Source organism: Tenrec ecaudatus, chromosome 12 (genome assembly GCF_050624435.1).
Source record: "Tenrec ecaudatus isolate mTenEca1 chromosome 12, mTenEca1.hap1, whole genome shotgun sequence".
NCBI lineage: Eukaryota > Metazoa > Chordata > Mammalia > Afrosoricida > Tenrecidae > Tenrec > Tenrec ecaudatus.
Window position 1 is genome coordinate 34,288,349 of NC_134541.1, and position 12,654 is coordinate 34,301,002.

A 12,654-nucleotide genomic window follows, 5' to 3' on the forward strand; every position below is an offset into this window, starting at 1 on the left:
GTTCAAACCCACCAGCTGTTCCATGAGAGAGAAAAAAATGAGACTCTGTTCTCATAAAGCTTTACAATCTCTGAAACCTATGGATCAGAAAGGACACCTGGTGGCAAAGGGAGTGATGAGTTAGGCTGCTAACCGCAGAGTCAGCAGTTCAAAACCACCAACTGCTCTGTGGGAGAAAGATGAGGCTTTCTAATCCTGGAAGGATACAGTCTTGGAAACCCACAGGGGCAGTTCTACCCTGACCTATAGGGTCACTGTGAGGTAGCATCCATTCCATGGCTGTGTGTTAGGAGTCAGAATGCATGGCGCTGTCGGTGGCAATGGGTGTTTGGGTTGGAAGGGCAGTAAAGGAGACCTGAGGTACAACTCCATCTAGAGGAACAAAATCAAGGCAGGGAGTAGCACAAACCTGGCATCCTAACTCATAAGCTCTGGGTCAGACACTGTTGGCTATGTGTGACCACTGGCGCCATTGTTCAGGAGGTTTCTCTCATTCAGGGAAGACACAGGTGGTTGCCAAACCCACCTACTATATTAGATCTGACAGAGAGCAGAGAGTTCAGCCTCCGAAGATGAACCGTCATGGCTGGGAAACCCCCAGGACAATCCTGTTGAACTCAATTTCCCAGCCTCCCTTGAAGTGGGAGGAGCCCGTGGTTCAGTGCTGACCAATACGATTTAAAGGGAAGAGGGATTGGGCTGGCATTGTATGGGAAAGCTTTTACATTCAGGATAAAGGGTACTGCTCCCGATCCTTTCACAGAGCTGTGGTGGCCACCTTGTGGCAAGGAGGGAATAACATGTTAAGGATGATAAAGTGGCAAGATGAAAAGTATGGGTGTTCGAATCAACACCCAGAGTCCCTACTTCCAACATTTTTGTCAGGTGAGGAAAAATATACTCCTTTCTTGAGCTCCTATAAATATTTTGTTATTTTGCTGTTTGTAACAGAATAAATTTTGATTGGGGTCTTTGTGAGGATGACAGGAGTGGTCAGAAAGGAACTGTCACTGCTAGCTTCAATAGAGTTGACCCCTAACTCATGGCACCCCAAGAACAATAGACCAAAAGACTACCTGGTTCTACGTCATCCCCAGGGTCAATTGTGGATCGGATCATTGTGATCTATAGCATTGTATTGACTTTAAAAAAAATACAATGGCCAGACCTTTATTCCTACTCTGTCCAGAAGCCCTGCTAAAATGTGTTCAGCATCCTAGAAATATGCAAGCCATTTCCGACAGAGGGGTGCTTTTAGGGTCTCTGGCATGAAAGGCAATAATTCTACCACTGTCCTACCAATGACCCCCAAGGGCAGAATTCATCCTCAGAGTCCATCTCCCTGCTCCAAAGGGTGATTGGGTCTCTCCTGCCTTGGAGGTCTCACCACTAACGACCAACATGCTGTCAGCTTTCATTTCTCCACATTCCAGGTCCTCAACCTGTGCCAACCCTGTAAGGGACCTTTGTTTCTCAGTGGCCTAGGTCACCTGCTTCCCAGTCAGCAGCTTGGTGCCTAGGGTCTGAACTAAGAGAAAGTCCCCACGGGCAGGAATGTGGAGTCACAAGTTCTCCTGGGCAACAGAGCAGCTTGGGCTTGGGCCAAACCTCCTGGCACGGCCTAGTGAGCACCTTGGGTCTCATGCCACCTCTGGGAAATCTGTTTATTCCAGTCAGCTTTGCCCGCGACACCTCAGGCCCTGCCTCCCACAGCAGCAAAGACACAAACATGCCAAAGAATGCCACTCAAGAGGCTTTCTCCATTTTATTTCTTTGGGAAAGGAAAAGGAAAAGTCTTCCCATCACATATGGTAGAGATATATATCTATATATATTTATATATAATTTCTTTTATTGTTGGAAGTCCCAAAGGCTGAGTCTAGTCATTTTTCCTTATTATTTTTGTCTATAATGCCTTTCACCCTGCCCCTCTGGCCCAGGTCCACGTTCTGAGGCAGGTGCAGTCAGGTATGAGTGGAATGGGCAGTGGTGGCCAGGAAGCCTCCCCACCCAGCTCAGACACCTGGAAGGAGCGGGGCAGGGGCAGGGGCAGGGGCAGGGGCAGGGGCAGGGGTGGGTAGAGGCCGCACAGAAGGGCACTCGTGTTTTTGTGGGAGGTTCACAGCTCATCAGTCACCAGGCATGGGAGGAGGCTGGTCAGGGGCTGGGGTACTTGCTCACAGTAGTTGCCATCTCTCTCCACCCTGCCTCCCCATCACCCAGTCTTGCGGGTTGGGGGCAGAGAGAGTGAAGAAAAATACAAGGGCTGAGGGCCAAGCCTCCTCCAATTTTTATTGCTGGTGAATTAGAAAGTTGCTTTTCCCTTCCTGTCTCGGGGAGTTGAACTGAGGACCCCAGAGGAGGAAGGGAGTGACATCCCCCCAATTGGCAGCCATGCCCAGCCTACTCTGGGCAGACACTGGACCACCTCAGGGTTCCTTCAGGTCAGCCTGCTTCTTTAAGGGCAATCACATCAACCTTCCTCCCTCAGGCTCGGACTTGGAGGGGTGGGTAGCGCACCAAAGATCAAGCAGAATTTTCTAATGGTAGGAGAGGGGAGGCCTGGCAGGAGAAGAGACCTGGGATGTTGATGTTCTGGGCATGACAGGAGGAGGATGCTGGGGTGCTCGAGTCAGGGAAGACACAGGAAGACATCACAGAGACTCATCCAACCTCAGAAAGGACCAGGGAAATGCCCGAGAGAGGCAGGCAGCACTTGATAGCTGTCGTCAAAGCTGGAGTGTGGTCCTGGGTGTGGGGTTAGCCAAGCAGACAAGAATGTGTGGGGTTCTTCGGGAGGGCAAGTCTTCCCTGGGCACCAAGCCTCCGCCCTCCCCAGCACACACATACAGACACTCACTCAGGACCAGGCTGAGGCCTGAGCCCAAGAGACCTTGGAGGGAGGGGCTGGCAGGTAGCCCTCTCAACCACAGACAGGCCTTCTCTTCCCACCTGCCCTGTCAATCTGGGGGTGGGGGGACAGAGAGTACTGCAGGAAGGCCAGGGCAGGAGCCCAGGGGCCTGTCTGCCCTATCTGGCTGTACGGCCAAAGCCGTGAGCACAGCAACAGTGAACAAGGGATGGCCAAGGGGCAGGATGGCCCCCTCTCCTACAAAAGGGGCCAAGAAAGCTTGGGCTCCCTACTGCCAGGGACCCTCCTCCTACTTGCTCTGCCTGCCCCTTAAGCCCTCCTTGGAGCGAGTGTCCAAGTGGGCTGCCCAGAGAAACAGGCAGCGGCCAGGCTTGGTGGTCACCAAAATGCGGGGAGGGTGTTGGTCTGGTCACAGCTTCTTTGAGAACCTCTTTGGTCTGGGGATTTGGGAGGCATAGGAAAGCGAGATGGAGGAGAGGGGACGCTGGGGACTCAGGCCTTTTGACAGGGCATTTGTCAAAAGGCAGCATGCCCAGGTGGGTGGAGATGGGAGATCAGATTTCCGTGGACTCGATGCGCTCCAGGCGGGACGGAGTCCAGGCTTTCTTCTCCTCCCCGTGCTGGGGAGTCGGAGTCGGCGTGCTTGCACCCCCGGCCGCCCCGCGCTCCCGCAGCCGCCGCTCCAGCTGCTGGTTGCGCTGGTACATCTCTACGTAGCTCAGCTGCAGCTGCTTCTGGTACTCGATGACCTTCTCCTTCTCCTCCAGCCACACGCGGCGCTCCTCGGCGAAGCTGGCACCCTGGCGCTCCCGGGCTCGCCGCTCGGCCGCCAACTCGGCCTGCAGCCGCCCCACCTCCCTCCGCAGGGCCCGCGTCCCGCTATCCCCGCCGCCGCCAGCGTCCACCTCCCCGTCCAAGGACCCCAAGGAGGCGGAGGCGGTGGCGGCGGCCATGCCCGCCTGACGGCGCATCTTGGCCTCGTCGCTCTCACACGTGGCCAGCGCGTCCTGGGGCTCGGCCGGGTCCACTGGGGTGAGCGCGGGCTTGTGGCAGGCCGCGGGTGGGTCACCCTCGCCCAGCTCCAGGCTGGCCTGCTTGCTGCCGAAAGAGTCCCGCAGGCTGAGCAGCTGCTCCTCCTTCTCCCGCAGCGACGCCCGGCCCTCCCGCAGCTGCGAGCGCAGCCCCACGATCTCACTCAACTTCTGCGACACGTCCGCCTGGGAGTCCTTCAGCTGCTGCTTCAGGAGGGAAATCTCACCAGCCTTCTGGCACACCTGGGCAGGGGGGCAGGGAGAGGAGAGGCCAGGGTAAAAGCAGGGCTCTGCTTGGCCTACCCCCACCCACCCACCCATCTAGCCCCAGGGGCACCAAGCTGCTTCAGAGCCAGGCCCAGCCCCTCAGAAGGGTCAGAAATGACACGTGGGGCTCCTCTCTCTACTCTGGACTCTCAAAACAAACTCAAGGCCACTGAGTTGGTTCTGACGCAGCGGGCTGGTGGTTTCAAACCTTGTGGTGAGCAGCCCAATGGGGAATCCACTACCCCATCAGGGCAGTAGGGTTTGACTCAGGTCAAACATGCCTAATTGCATACAGTCATCTCACAGAGCCAAGGGTCAGCTTCCAGTCCCCGGGCAACTCAGTGACCCTATAGAGCAGGCTGTGGGTTTTCAAGACCATAACTCTTTCCGGAGTAAAACGCCTCACCTTTCACCTGACTAGTCCTCACAGATTCACCTAATCTATCACCCACCCCCTTCCCCTTTCAGCCCTCTGTGAAACTGCTGGGGCTTTTCCCAGAGGGGGAGAAGGAAGGAGACAGAGGGACAAGGCCTGGGCCCTCAGCCCGCACCTCCCACTTAGTTTCCTCCATCCGAGGCAAGAAGTCGGCTTGCTCCTTCTGGCAAGCGGCCACCTTGTCTTCGAGCTCCCCGCGCTGACGCATCAGCCGGGCGGCCTCCTCCTGAAGCTGCTTCTTGTCCTGCTGCAAGCGCAGCACCTGCAGCTGGAGGCCCTGCTGGGCGCGCTGGGCACGGCGGGCCACCTGCTGCAGCTTCCCGCTGCAGCCCTGCCGCAGCTCGGCCAGCTCACGCTCCCAGGCCTTCTGCCGCTCCTCCAGGACCTGAGCCACGGCCGCCTCGCTCTGCTCCAGGCTCCTCCGCAGAGCCGCTACTTCCTGCTCCTTCTCCCACAGGCGCTCCTCCAGCTCCTGGATCAGTGTACTGGGCGAGGGCGGCGAGCAGGCCGCAAACGGCAGGCCTCCCCCGCTGCCGCCGCCGCTGCCGCCCTCCCCAGAGCCCAGGTGTCCCGAGCGCCCCATGGAGCAGGAGGACCCACTCTTGCTGGAGGCCCGTCCACTGTCAGAGGCTGCCAGGTCCTGGTAGCCCGACCCGCCACCACTGCTACCGCTGCCACTGCCATAGCTGGCAGTGCCAATGCGGTTGATGTGGCTGGTGGAGGCACTGAGGGGCGCGAGGTGCTGGCTGTAGCTGGAGCTGTAGGTGGGCAGGCTTGTGAGTGAGTTCCGGCCTGAGTCAGAGAGGCTGCCCCCACTCCCGCTGGCCGGGGTCATGGTCCGAGACTTGTCCAGTCCACCCTTGAGGCCTCCCCCAGGGCCCTGGCGTCCCTCAGGGGTCCCATTGGTCTGTGGGGGGCACAAGTTCTGCATGGAGTGGAAGTTCTTGGGTACAACAGGCTTGAAGGCTGACGGCCGAACTAGCGGCTCTGAACACTGCATAAAAGCAAAGGAGGAAACGGGCATGGGGCAGGGCCTTAGTCTGGTTGGGACTCTGTCTTGTTGTCCCACCTCCCATCCTAGTCTCCCACCCCTGTCAGAGTTCCATCCTGAGAATCCCTTGCAGGTGGGTCTCCACCTCATAGACAGGTCTCTGTCCTGGACCCACTAGCTAGATTAGGCCCACATGGCTCCCCCCCACTCCCAGCCTCCATCTTGGCCCCCAAGCCCCAACCTCCTCTTTGTCCACCCTTCTGAGCTGCACCCTCCCTCCAGAAAAGGGCTGTGAGGGTCTTAGGTCCTGAGGGCTGACCTGGTCTAGTTTGCCAGAGGTGGCTAGGAGCTTGGGAGGGTGGCTGGGTTCCCGGTATTGGGGTGGGCCCTTGTCACTGCCACCGCTGCTGCTGCTGCCACTGCTGCTGCCCACCACATTGCCGCAGACGTCTGTGTGGTCACTGCCCCTCAGCTCGCCATTGAGGTAGAGGGAGTTGGCTAGAGCCTTATCCTCTGAGGGGTATCGGCCAGGCCTCTCCCTGCTGGCCCCACCACCACTGCTTCGGGGACCAGGGAAACTGCCTTGGCCTCCCCCACCCCCCGTGCGGGTGCCCACACTCTTCATGGTGAACTCTTGGGCGTGGGCCACCCCGCTGCCCATGGCCAGGCGGGGCTCCGGGGGTCCGATATCAGAGGGCCGAGGGGCAAAGGCCAGGAGGGGGTCTCGCCCCGGGTCAGCGCGCACAGGCAGTGTCTCCAGCTTCGCCATGGCTAAGCCAGGAGGGGCCTGTGGGCACAGGTGGGAGGTAGAGAAAGGTCAAATTGCCACCCCCACGTCCATCACAACACCCAACCAAGTCCGCCCGGGACCATCTGCACTCTGCTCCTTTCCCTAGAGTGGGTACAAGGATCTCCCCCGTTCCTGCCCCACCCAGGTGCCCAGGGTGGAGTTTGGTAGTGGAGGCTGTTGGTTCCCATCTGACAAATGCCAACACAGGGTCCCATGCTCACACCCTCCAAACTTGGCTCAACTCTTCCCCAGCCTGAAGTGCATTCCATCTCTCGATTCCGGAAACCCCCTCCTCCGTCAACACCCCCCCCCCCATTCTGGCTCCTCTGCCTCGTGCTGCAGCTCCCACAAATAAGTTCTTCACAATGCATGGGGACCTGCAAAAGGCAGCCTCATGGGTCCCATGGCTACATACCTGAATCCAACAAAGAACCTCTGTAGTTATGGGAAGGAGAGTGCCCACCCCATTAAAAAAATAAAAAATTGTGGGTGGGTGGGTCCTTCCCACACCTAACCTAGAGTCTTGCAGTCAAGGGCAGAAGCAGAAGCTCACTCCCGGGGCGGCTCCTTGCCTTTCCAAGCGGTTGAAGGCTGACAGGTCCTCAAGCCAGGGACCCTCGGATGCCTGCTCTGCAGGAGCCATGGGCCTCAGTCCCGCAGTCAGGGCTCCTCCAGGACCAGCTGCGCGACTCTGGGCCGGCCAACTGAGCCATCCCGGGAGGGCGGCTGTGCTTTCCTTCACTAGGGGTGGGAAAGAAGGACCTACCTTGGGGAGCTGCCACAGGCGCGGGAGGGCAGGGGGCTGGCGCCAGGGCAGCGGGCGGGAGCTGCGGCTGCGGGGAGTGTGCGCTCGGGCGCCCTAACCCGTGGTGTCCCCGTGCCGCGGGCACGCCCCCTCCCACGCGGACCGAGGGGCGCTGTGGCTGCAGTGGGTGACCAGGGAGCCCTTCCGGAGGTCTTCCCAGCTGGGCCTCACAGGACCCTTCCCAAGGTCGGCCGATACTTTCGCCAGGAACCCGGGCTGGTGGACGGAGAAGTGCCACCAGCTGCGGAGGCTGGCCGAGCTTCCCTCCCGGCCAGCGTTTCCCACAGGTGGGCGGGGGGAGGGGCGGAGCCTCCGCACCCAGCGACGCCCGCAGAATTCTGCACCCGCTAAGAATCCTCTGCCACCACCGGGAAGACTACTTGGATTCCCCACCCCGTCCCCGCCCCCGCCCCCGCCCCCGCCCCCCAGCTCACGGTGGACCTTGACCCTGCTGCACGGTCCCCATGAAGTTCTCTGAGCCCTGCTGTGGGCGTGCGGGGTGGGGGTGGGGGCACCTTCCAAGGCCGGCCCACAGGAGCAAGGGGGCCCCCCCACCCCGGCCAGCAGGGCCTCGGGTTACCTGTGCTCTAGAGGCCCCACTTCCTGGTTCCTTTGTCTCCAGTGTGCACCTGGGAACACCTGTCCCAGAGAGCCACGGAATGGTGCAGGCAGAGGTACTGGTGGGCAGTGTCTCTCGGGGGTGCAGATGCTCAAATACTGTGCCAGAGATGGAAGGGCACACTACCCTCCAGGCCTTTTTCACCGACACCCATCAAACCCCTAGACTGGAGCCCCCTTCCCCTACCAGGTGAAGGGTCCAGGGGCCCATGGCCCTTTGAGGCCCTCAGGCAGTCTTCTACAGAGATGCCCTCTTCCAATGACTGTGCCCCCTTTCTTCAGGCCCAAACCAAGGGAACGTGACAGACACCCCCACCACCCCACCCCATCCCCTGCACACCTCAGGAGTCTCTGGCCACCTTGCGGGGAATCACAGTGCTCCGGAACTGGAGAGTTCACCTGCCAGTCTGTCCACTGCTTTGTAGAATTCTGTTCTCTCTGCATCTGCCCCAGTAGGGATGGAAAACAGCCCCTTTGTGACCTTCCTCCCTCTGGCCAGACCCACCTACCTGGGACCAGGACTCGGTGAGGCAAGAGGCACATAGGGTGCAGTTTACGTGCAGGATCAGCAGCTACACAACTCTGAGTGCCGCTTGACACGCTGTCCCCTGGACTCCGCTCTGCCTTCACCCCACCATTCCACCCAAACTAGGGCCCTGGGTGACCTGGGGCTCTCAACCCAGTGAGAAGGCCTGGAGCAGAGGAAGAACTGGCAAGTCCTAATGCAAATGTGCTGGGTGGGGGAGTGTCACAAAAGAGGAGTCTGGGCTGGGACAGAGGAGAGTGACCTCATTAACCTAAAAGGGAAAGAATGCCTGGGCAGGGGGGTCCGGTGGAGAATGCTCCCAGGAAACCCAGAGAAAAGTGCCTCTCAACCACTGGTCAGAGAGGTGGGGGGTGTCATCAGTGCTCGGTGGTATGGGTGAGGCCTGTCATCCAGCCAGGATGACAGAAACCGACATCTGGGAGGTGCTGGGAGCAGGAAGAAGGTCAGGAGAAGGTGGGTTTGGAGGGCTAAGTGGGGGGTGGCTCTAAGAGTGTGGTGGACCCCTGGTACCAAAAAGAAACGACCGGTGAAATCCGGGGTGGAAGAGTGTACCTTGGATTTGACAGATGATGACATCAGTAATGTTTACGTCAGAAAGGCGCTGGGAAAATAGCACAGACTAGGGGGTGGAATGCTATAGAAAGTGAGATGGGTAATACTCTCTGAAAAGAGGCCAGAAAAGGTAGTAATTTAAGGAGGTCTAGGGATCCAAAGACTGTCTTTACTTAAAAACTGAAACATGGTAAAAACAGAGTGTGTTGCTACGCCAAAGGCTGGCACCAATAGTGAGGGTGAGATGAAAGATCCAGGCAGGTAGGTGTGGGCAGGAGCAAAACTCCGAAGTGATCATTAGGCTCGGGGGGGGGGGGGGGGGGGGGAGGCACATTGGATAATGTTTGCGGAGGCAGGTGCTTTATAAACTGTAAGGTGCAGTCCAACACGCAGCACCGCTTTTCTCAGAGGCTCAGGAAAGGTGGGTCTGATTCACATGTCATCCTTTGCACTATTTCCGCTGAGCGGTCGCCTCAGACACTCACCCTCAGAGTCCCGGGTGGAAACTAGGTCTCAGGACCACTGTCTGTAGTCTCCTGTTCCAGTGTTCTACTTGAGCATCCTTGACCTCCAGCCTATTGCATCTTTCCTGTGAGTCTCACTCCCTAAAGCTGCTTGGCATCATGTTAGCTTGACATGGTCAAACCAAGTGTTTCCTGTACCTTGCATCTCCCAAGCCTGGACAGCTGCCCCTTCTCTCTCCTAACCCTATAAGACGCTGGCAGGACAAGAAGGGGGATCAGCAGAAACTAAGGCCAGGGGAAGGGTTTGAGCTTCATGTATGGGTGGGCCAGAGTCCTGAACTGGCTCAGGTAACCAAATATGGTCCCCAAAGGCAGCTGGTAACTGGTTCAGCAATCCTAGATGCCACCCAGTTGCCGGATGCTGTCCCATCAGCCCCGAGTGCTTGGGGCACTCCCCACAGTATCAGTGATCAGTAAAGCGGCTCTATGTGGGGGTTACACTTCCAACCCACCCCACCTGTGTCCTTCTCCAAACTAAGAACATGTCACCTACTCTTGAAGCCCAAGTCCAGTCCATTCCTCTCCTCAAGATCTCGCTAGCACCCTTGTTGGGAGGTGCTGGGGCCTCCTCACTGGCCTTTCTCCCCCTATACTCCCTCCCCCACACAGCTGCTGGGGGACTCTTTTAAAGGGCAAAGCCGATCTTGTCCCTGCTCTGCCCAAATCCGTCCACCAGCGGTGGGTGCCAAGCGTGGCAGACATGAGCCCTAGAGGCACCTGCTCCAAGTGTAAATCCCAGCTCGGCTGATTAGGGGTTTACCTCATGCAGGTTGTTTCATCTTTCTACGCCTCAGGGTTCTCACACCTACCTTGCAGGAATCTTGAAAAGTAAATCTATTATGGGGAAAATGTCTTGGTCCCCAGAAGTAGAGCAGAGCTTACACTGGGGCCTTCCAGGCCTCTCCCACTACCCCATCTGTCTCCCGGCTAGGAAGCTGCCTGTGACCATCTTCAAGGGCCAGCTCAAATGTCCCCTTCCAGGCCAGTGTCCCTGGTTCCCTGGGGGTCATGGAGCATTTGGCTCTGGCCACCCCAGGGAGGTTTCACTGGGGGCCTCTCGGGGCTGATCAGCGGATGGCCCAGAGCACACACAGCAGAGTCCTGGGGCTTCTGGGGTTTGTGGAGGAGCAGATGCAGGGAGGGTGCATGGGAGAATACCAGTCAAGCAGTGGAAGGACTGAATCCAGGCAGGGAAATCAGGACACGTTTCGTTTCCTGGAGGAAGGGCTGAGGGAAGGGATCAGGGGTGAGGGTAGGGGGCAATGTAGGGCCTTTAGGGTGCAGAGGTCTCCAGAACTTCTTGGTTGGGATGTGTGAGATGAAATCCATTTTCCCTTGATGGCGTGGGCGCAGGAGGGGGTACAGGCCCATCCTCTAGATCCTGGCTCCGATGAAGCGCACGTTTCAGGACTGAGGGGGCCGACAGCTGTGGCGCCCCACCACCCCCCCAACCTCCAGAGCGCACACACGCGCGCACACACGAGCTTCCGCGGGGTGGGGGAAGCATCGCCATTCACCAGCAGCCTACAGTCCGCATCGCCAAGCCCGTCGCAGGCCGTCAGGCAGAAGTGCCCAGAGGGTTTCTGTAGTGGGGGAAAGCCCACTCGCACCACCCTATCCCCCCACCCCCACCAACGTGTGCAGCCCCAGGGGGCGGGGCGCGAAGGGAAGAGGTGACATAATCCGGGCCGCACCCCCTCCGGCCGCCACCTCCCCCAGGCCCGGCGAAGCATCCATGACATCATCGGCTGCATGTCGGCTCTCCTCCCCTCTGGGACCCCAGCAACGGGACGCGCCCCCTCCCCATCTCTGGGTCCCGCCAGACAAGCAGCGCGGTGCAGCGGGCAGAGCCACGGGCGGGCACCCGGAGGAGTGCCGCGGCGGGCCCGCCTCACTTACTAGCAGCCTAGGAGTCCGGTGCGGTGCCTCCGGCGCGGGCGCTACCGGTCCGGCTCGCTGGCGCAGCCCGAAGCCCGCCCGGCAGGGCGCGCGGCGCGGGCCCGGCTCCGCTCCGCGCCCCTCCCGCTCCCCGCCCGGGCCCCGCCCACCCGCGGCTGCGGCAAACGCGGGCCCGCCCTCCGGCCACGCCCCCCAAGCCCGCCAATCCAGGGCTAGGGCGGGGCGCTGGCGTTAACCCCTTCTGCCCTGCACCCTCGCCGGCGCGGACTGTCCATCTCACCTGCTCTAAGGCGGCTCTAGTCCGCCTCGAGCCCTTTGGCTCGCCGCCTGTTAGCCCCCAGACCCTTGAGCTCTGTCTTCGCGCTCTCCGGGCCAGCACACCCTGCGGGTCCGCGCCCCGCTCTTTGGCGATGGGGAGGAGCCCCTCTGGCTTGGGGTTGGGGCCTTCGACAGCCGGCCCTGCGCCCCATTCCTCTCGGGCGCCTGCTCTGGTGGAGGGGACCCCCTTGGCGTTCTCCTTGGGACCCTGCAAATCTGCGGGGCGGGGCGAGCTGTCGCGAGCGGACTGGACGCGGCCCAGGAAGACCCGTCCCGGCACCAGCACCGCAGGCGGCGCGCAGGGGTCGGGGTTCCGGTCCGGCAGCAGACGCAGAGGGTCGGAAAGGTCCAGCGCCCGGAGGCTCGCGCGCATTCTGGCGGGGTGGGGGCGGGGGGAGGCGGGCGACGCCGACGCGGACAGAGAGAACCTTGCGATCCAGGGGTTGAGCGCTTGCACCCCGCATCCCGGGGGTGCCAGGGAGTGAGGGGAGGATTCCGCCCCCGACCCGCTGCGTGCCAGCTTCTCAAATATAAAACGGGTCCCCGAGCGGAGACAGTCTGGGGTCGGTGCTGGGGGGCTGCCGGGAGGAAGGGGCCTCCCTGGAACTGAGACTTCCATAGGAATGGGGAAGGTCCCATAGGAGCAAAGGCAGGCAGCCCCAAATGGTCCATCCTACGAACTGCAGAGGCCCCTCTCCAGCGGGCTCTGACCCTGCTGTTGCCTCCGGCTTCCTAGTTTTATTTCTGGCTATATGTTGTCTAAATTTCCCCATATTTGCCTTGTGGTTTTTCATTCTCCTCATGGTTGGCTTTAAGTTCCATCAAATAAAAACTAATAAAGTTTATATTTAGCAAATTACTAAAATCAATCATCATTTCTTTGAATAGCCTCCTTTATGTAATTGAACGTGCCTTTTCATCTGGCCTTTCACCCTCACACCTGCTTAGGTTTGTCCAATTAATCTAGGATGTCACATCCAGCTTCTATTTACCTTTTTTAAACC

General features: G+C 59.4%; 1 protein-coding gene across 1 annotated transcript; it reads right to left on the reverse strand.

Annotated features, from left to right (window-relative positions):
• Positions 1-1,759: 1,759 nt before the first annotated feature.
• LZTS3 (leucine zipper tumor suppressor family member 3) lies at positions 1,760-11,463 on the reverse strand. Its single transcript, XM_075563916.1, is given in 7 exon segments — positions 1,760-4,146; positions 4,722-5,600; positions 5,917-6,384; positions 6,960-6,976; positions 6,979-7,128; positions 8,151-8,254; positions 11,333-11,463. Coding segments are annotated over 5 exon segments (2,136 nt in total). The 5' UTR covers positions 7,031-7,128; positions 8,151-8,254; positions 11,333-11,463; the 3' UTR covers positions 1,760-3,426.
• Between the last annotated feature and the right edge of the window lie 1,191 nt (positions 11,464-12,654).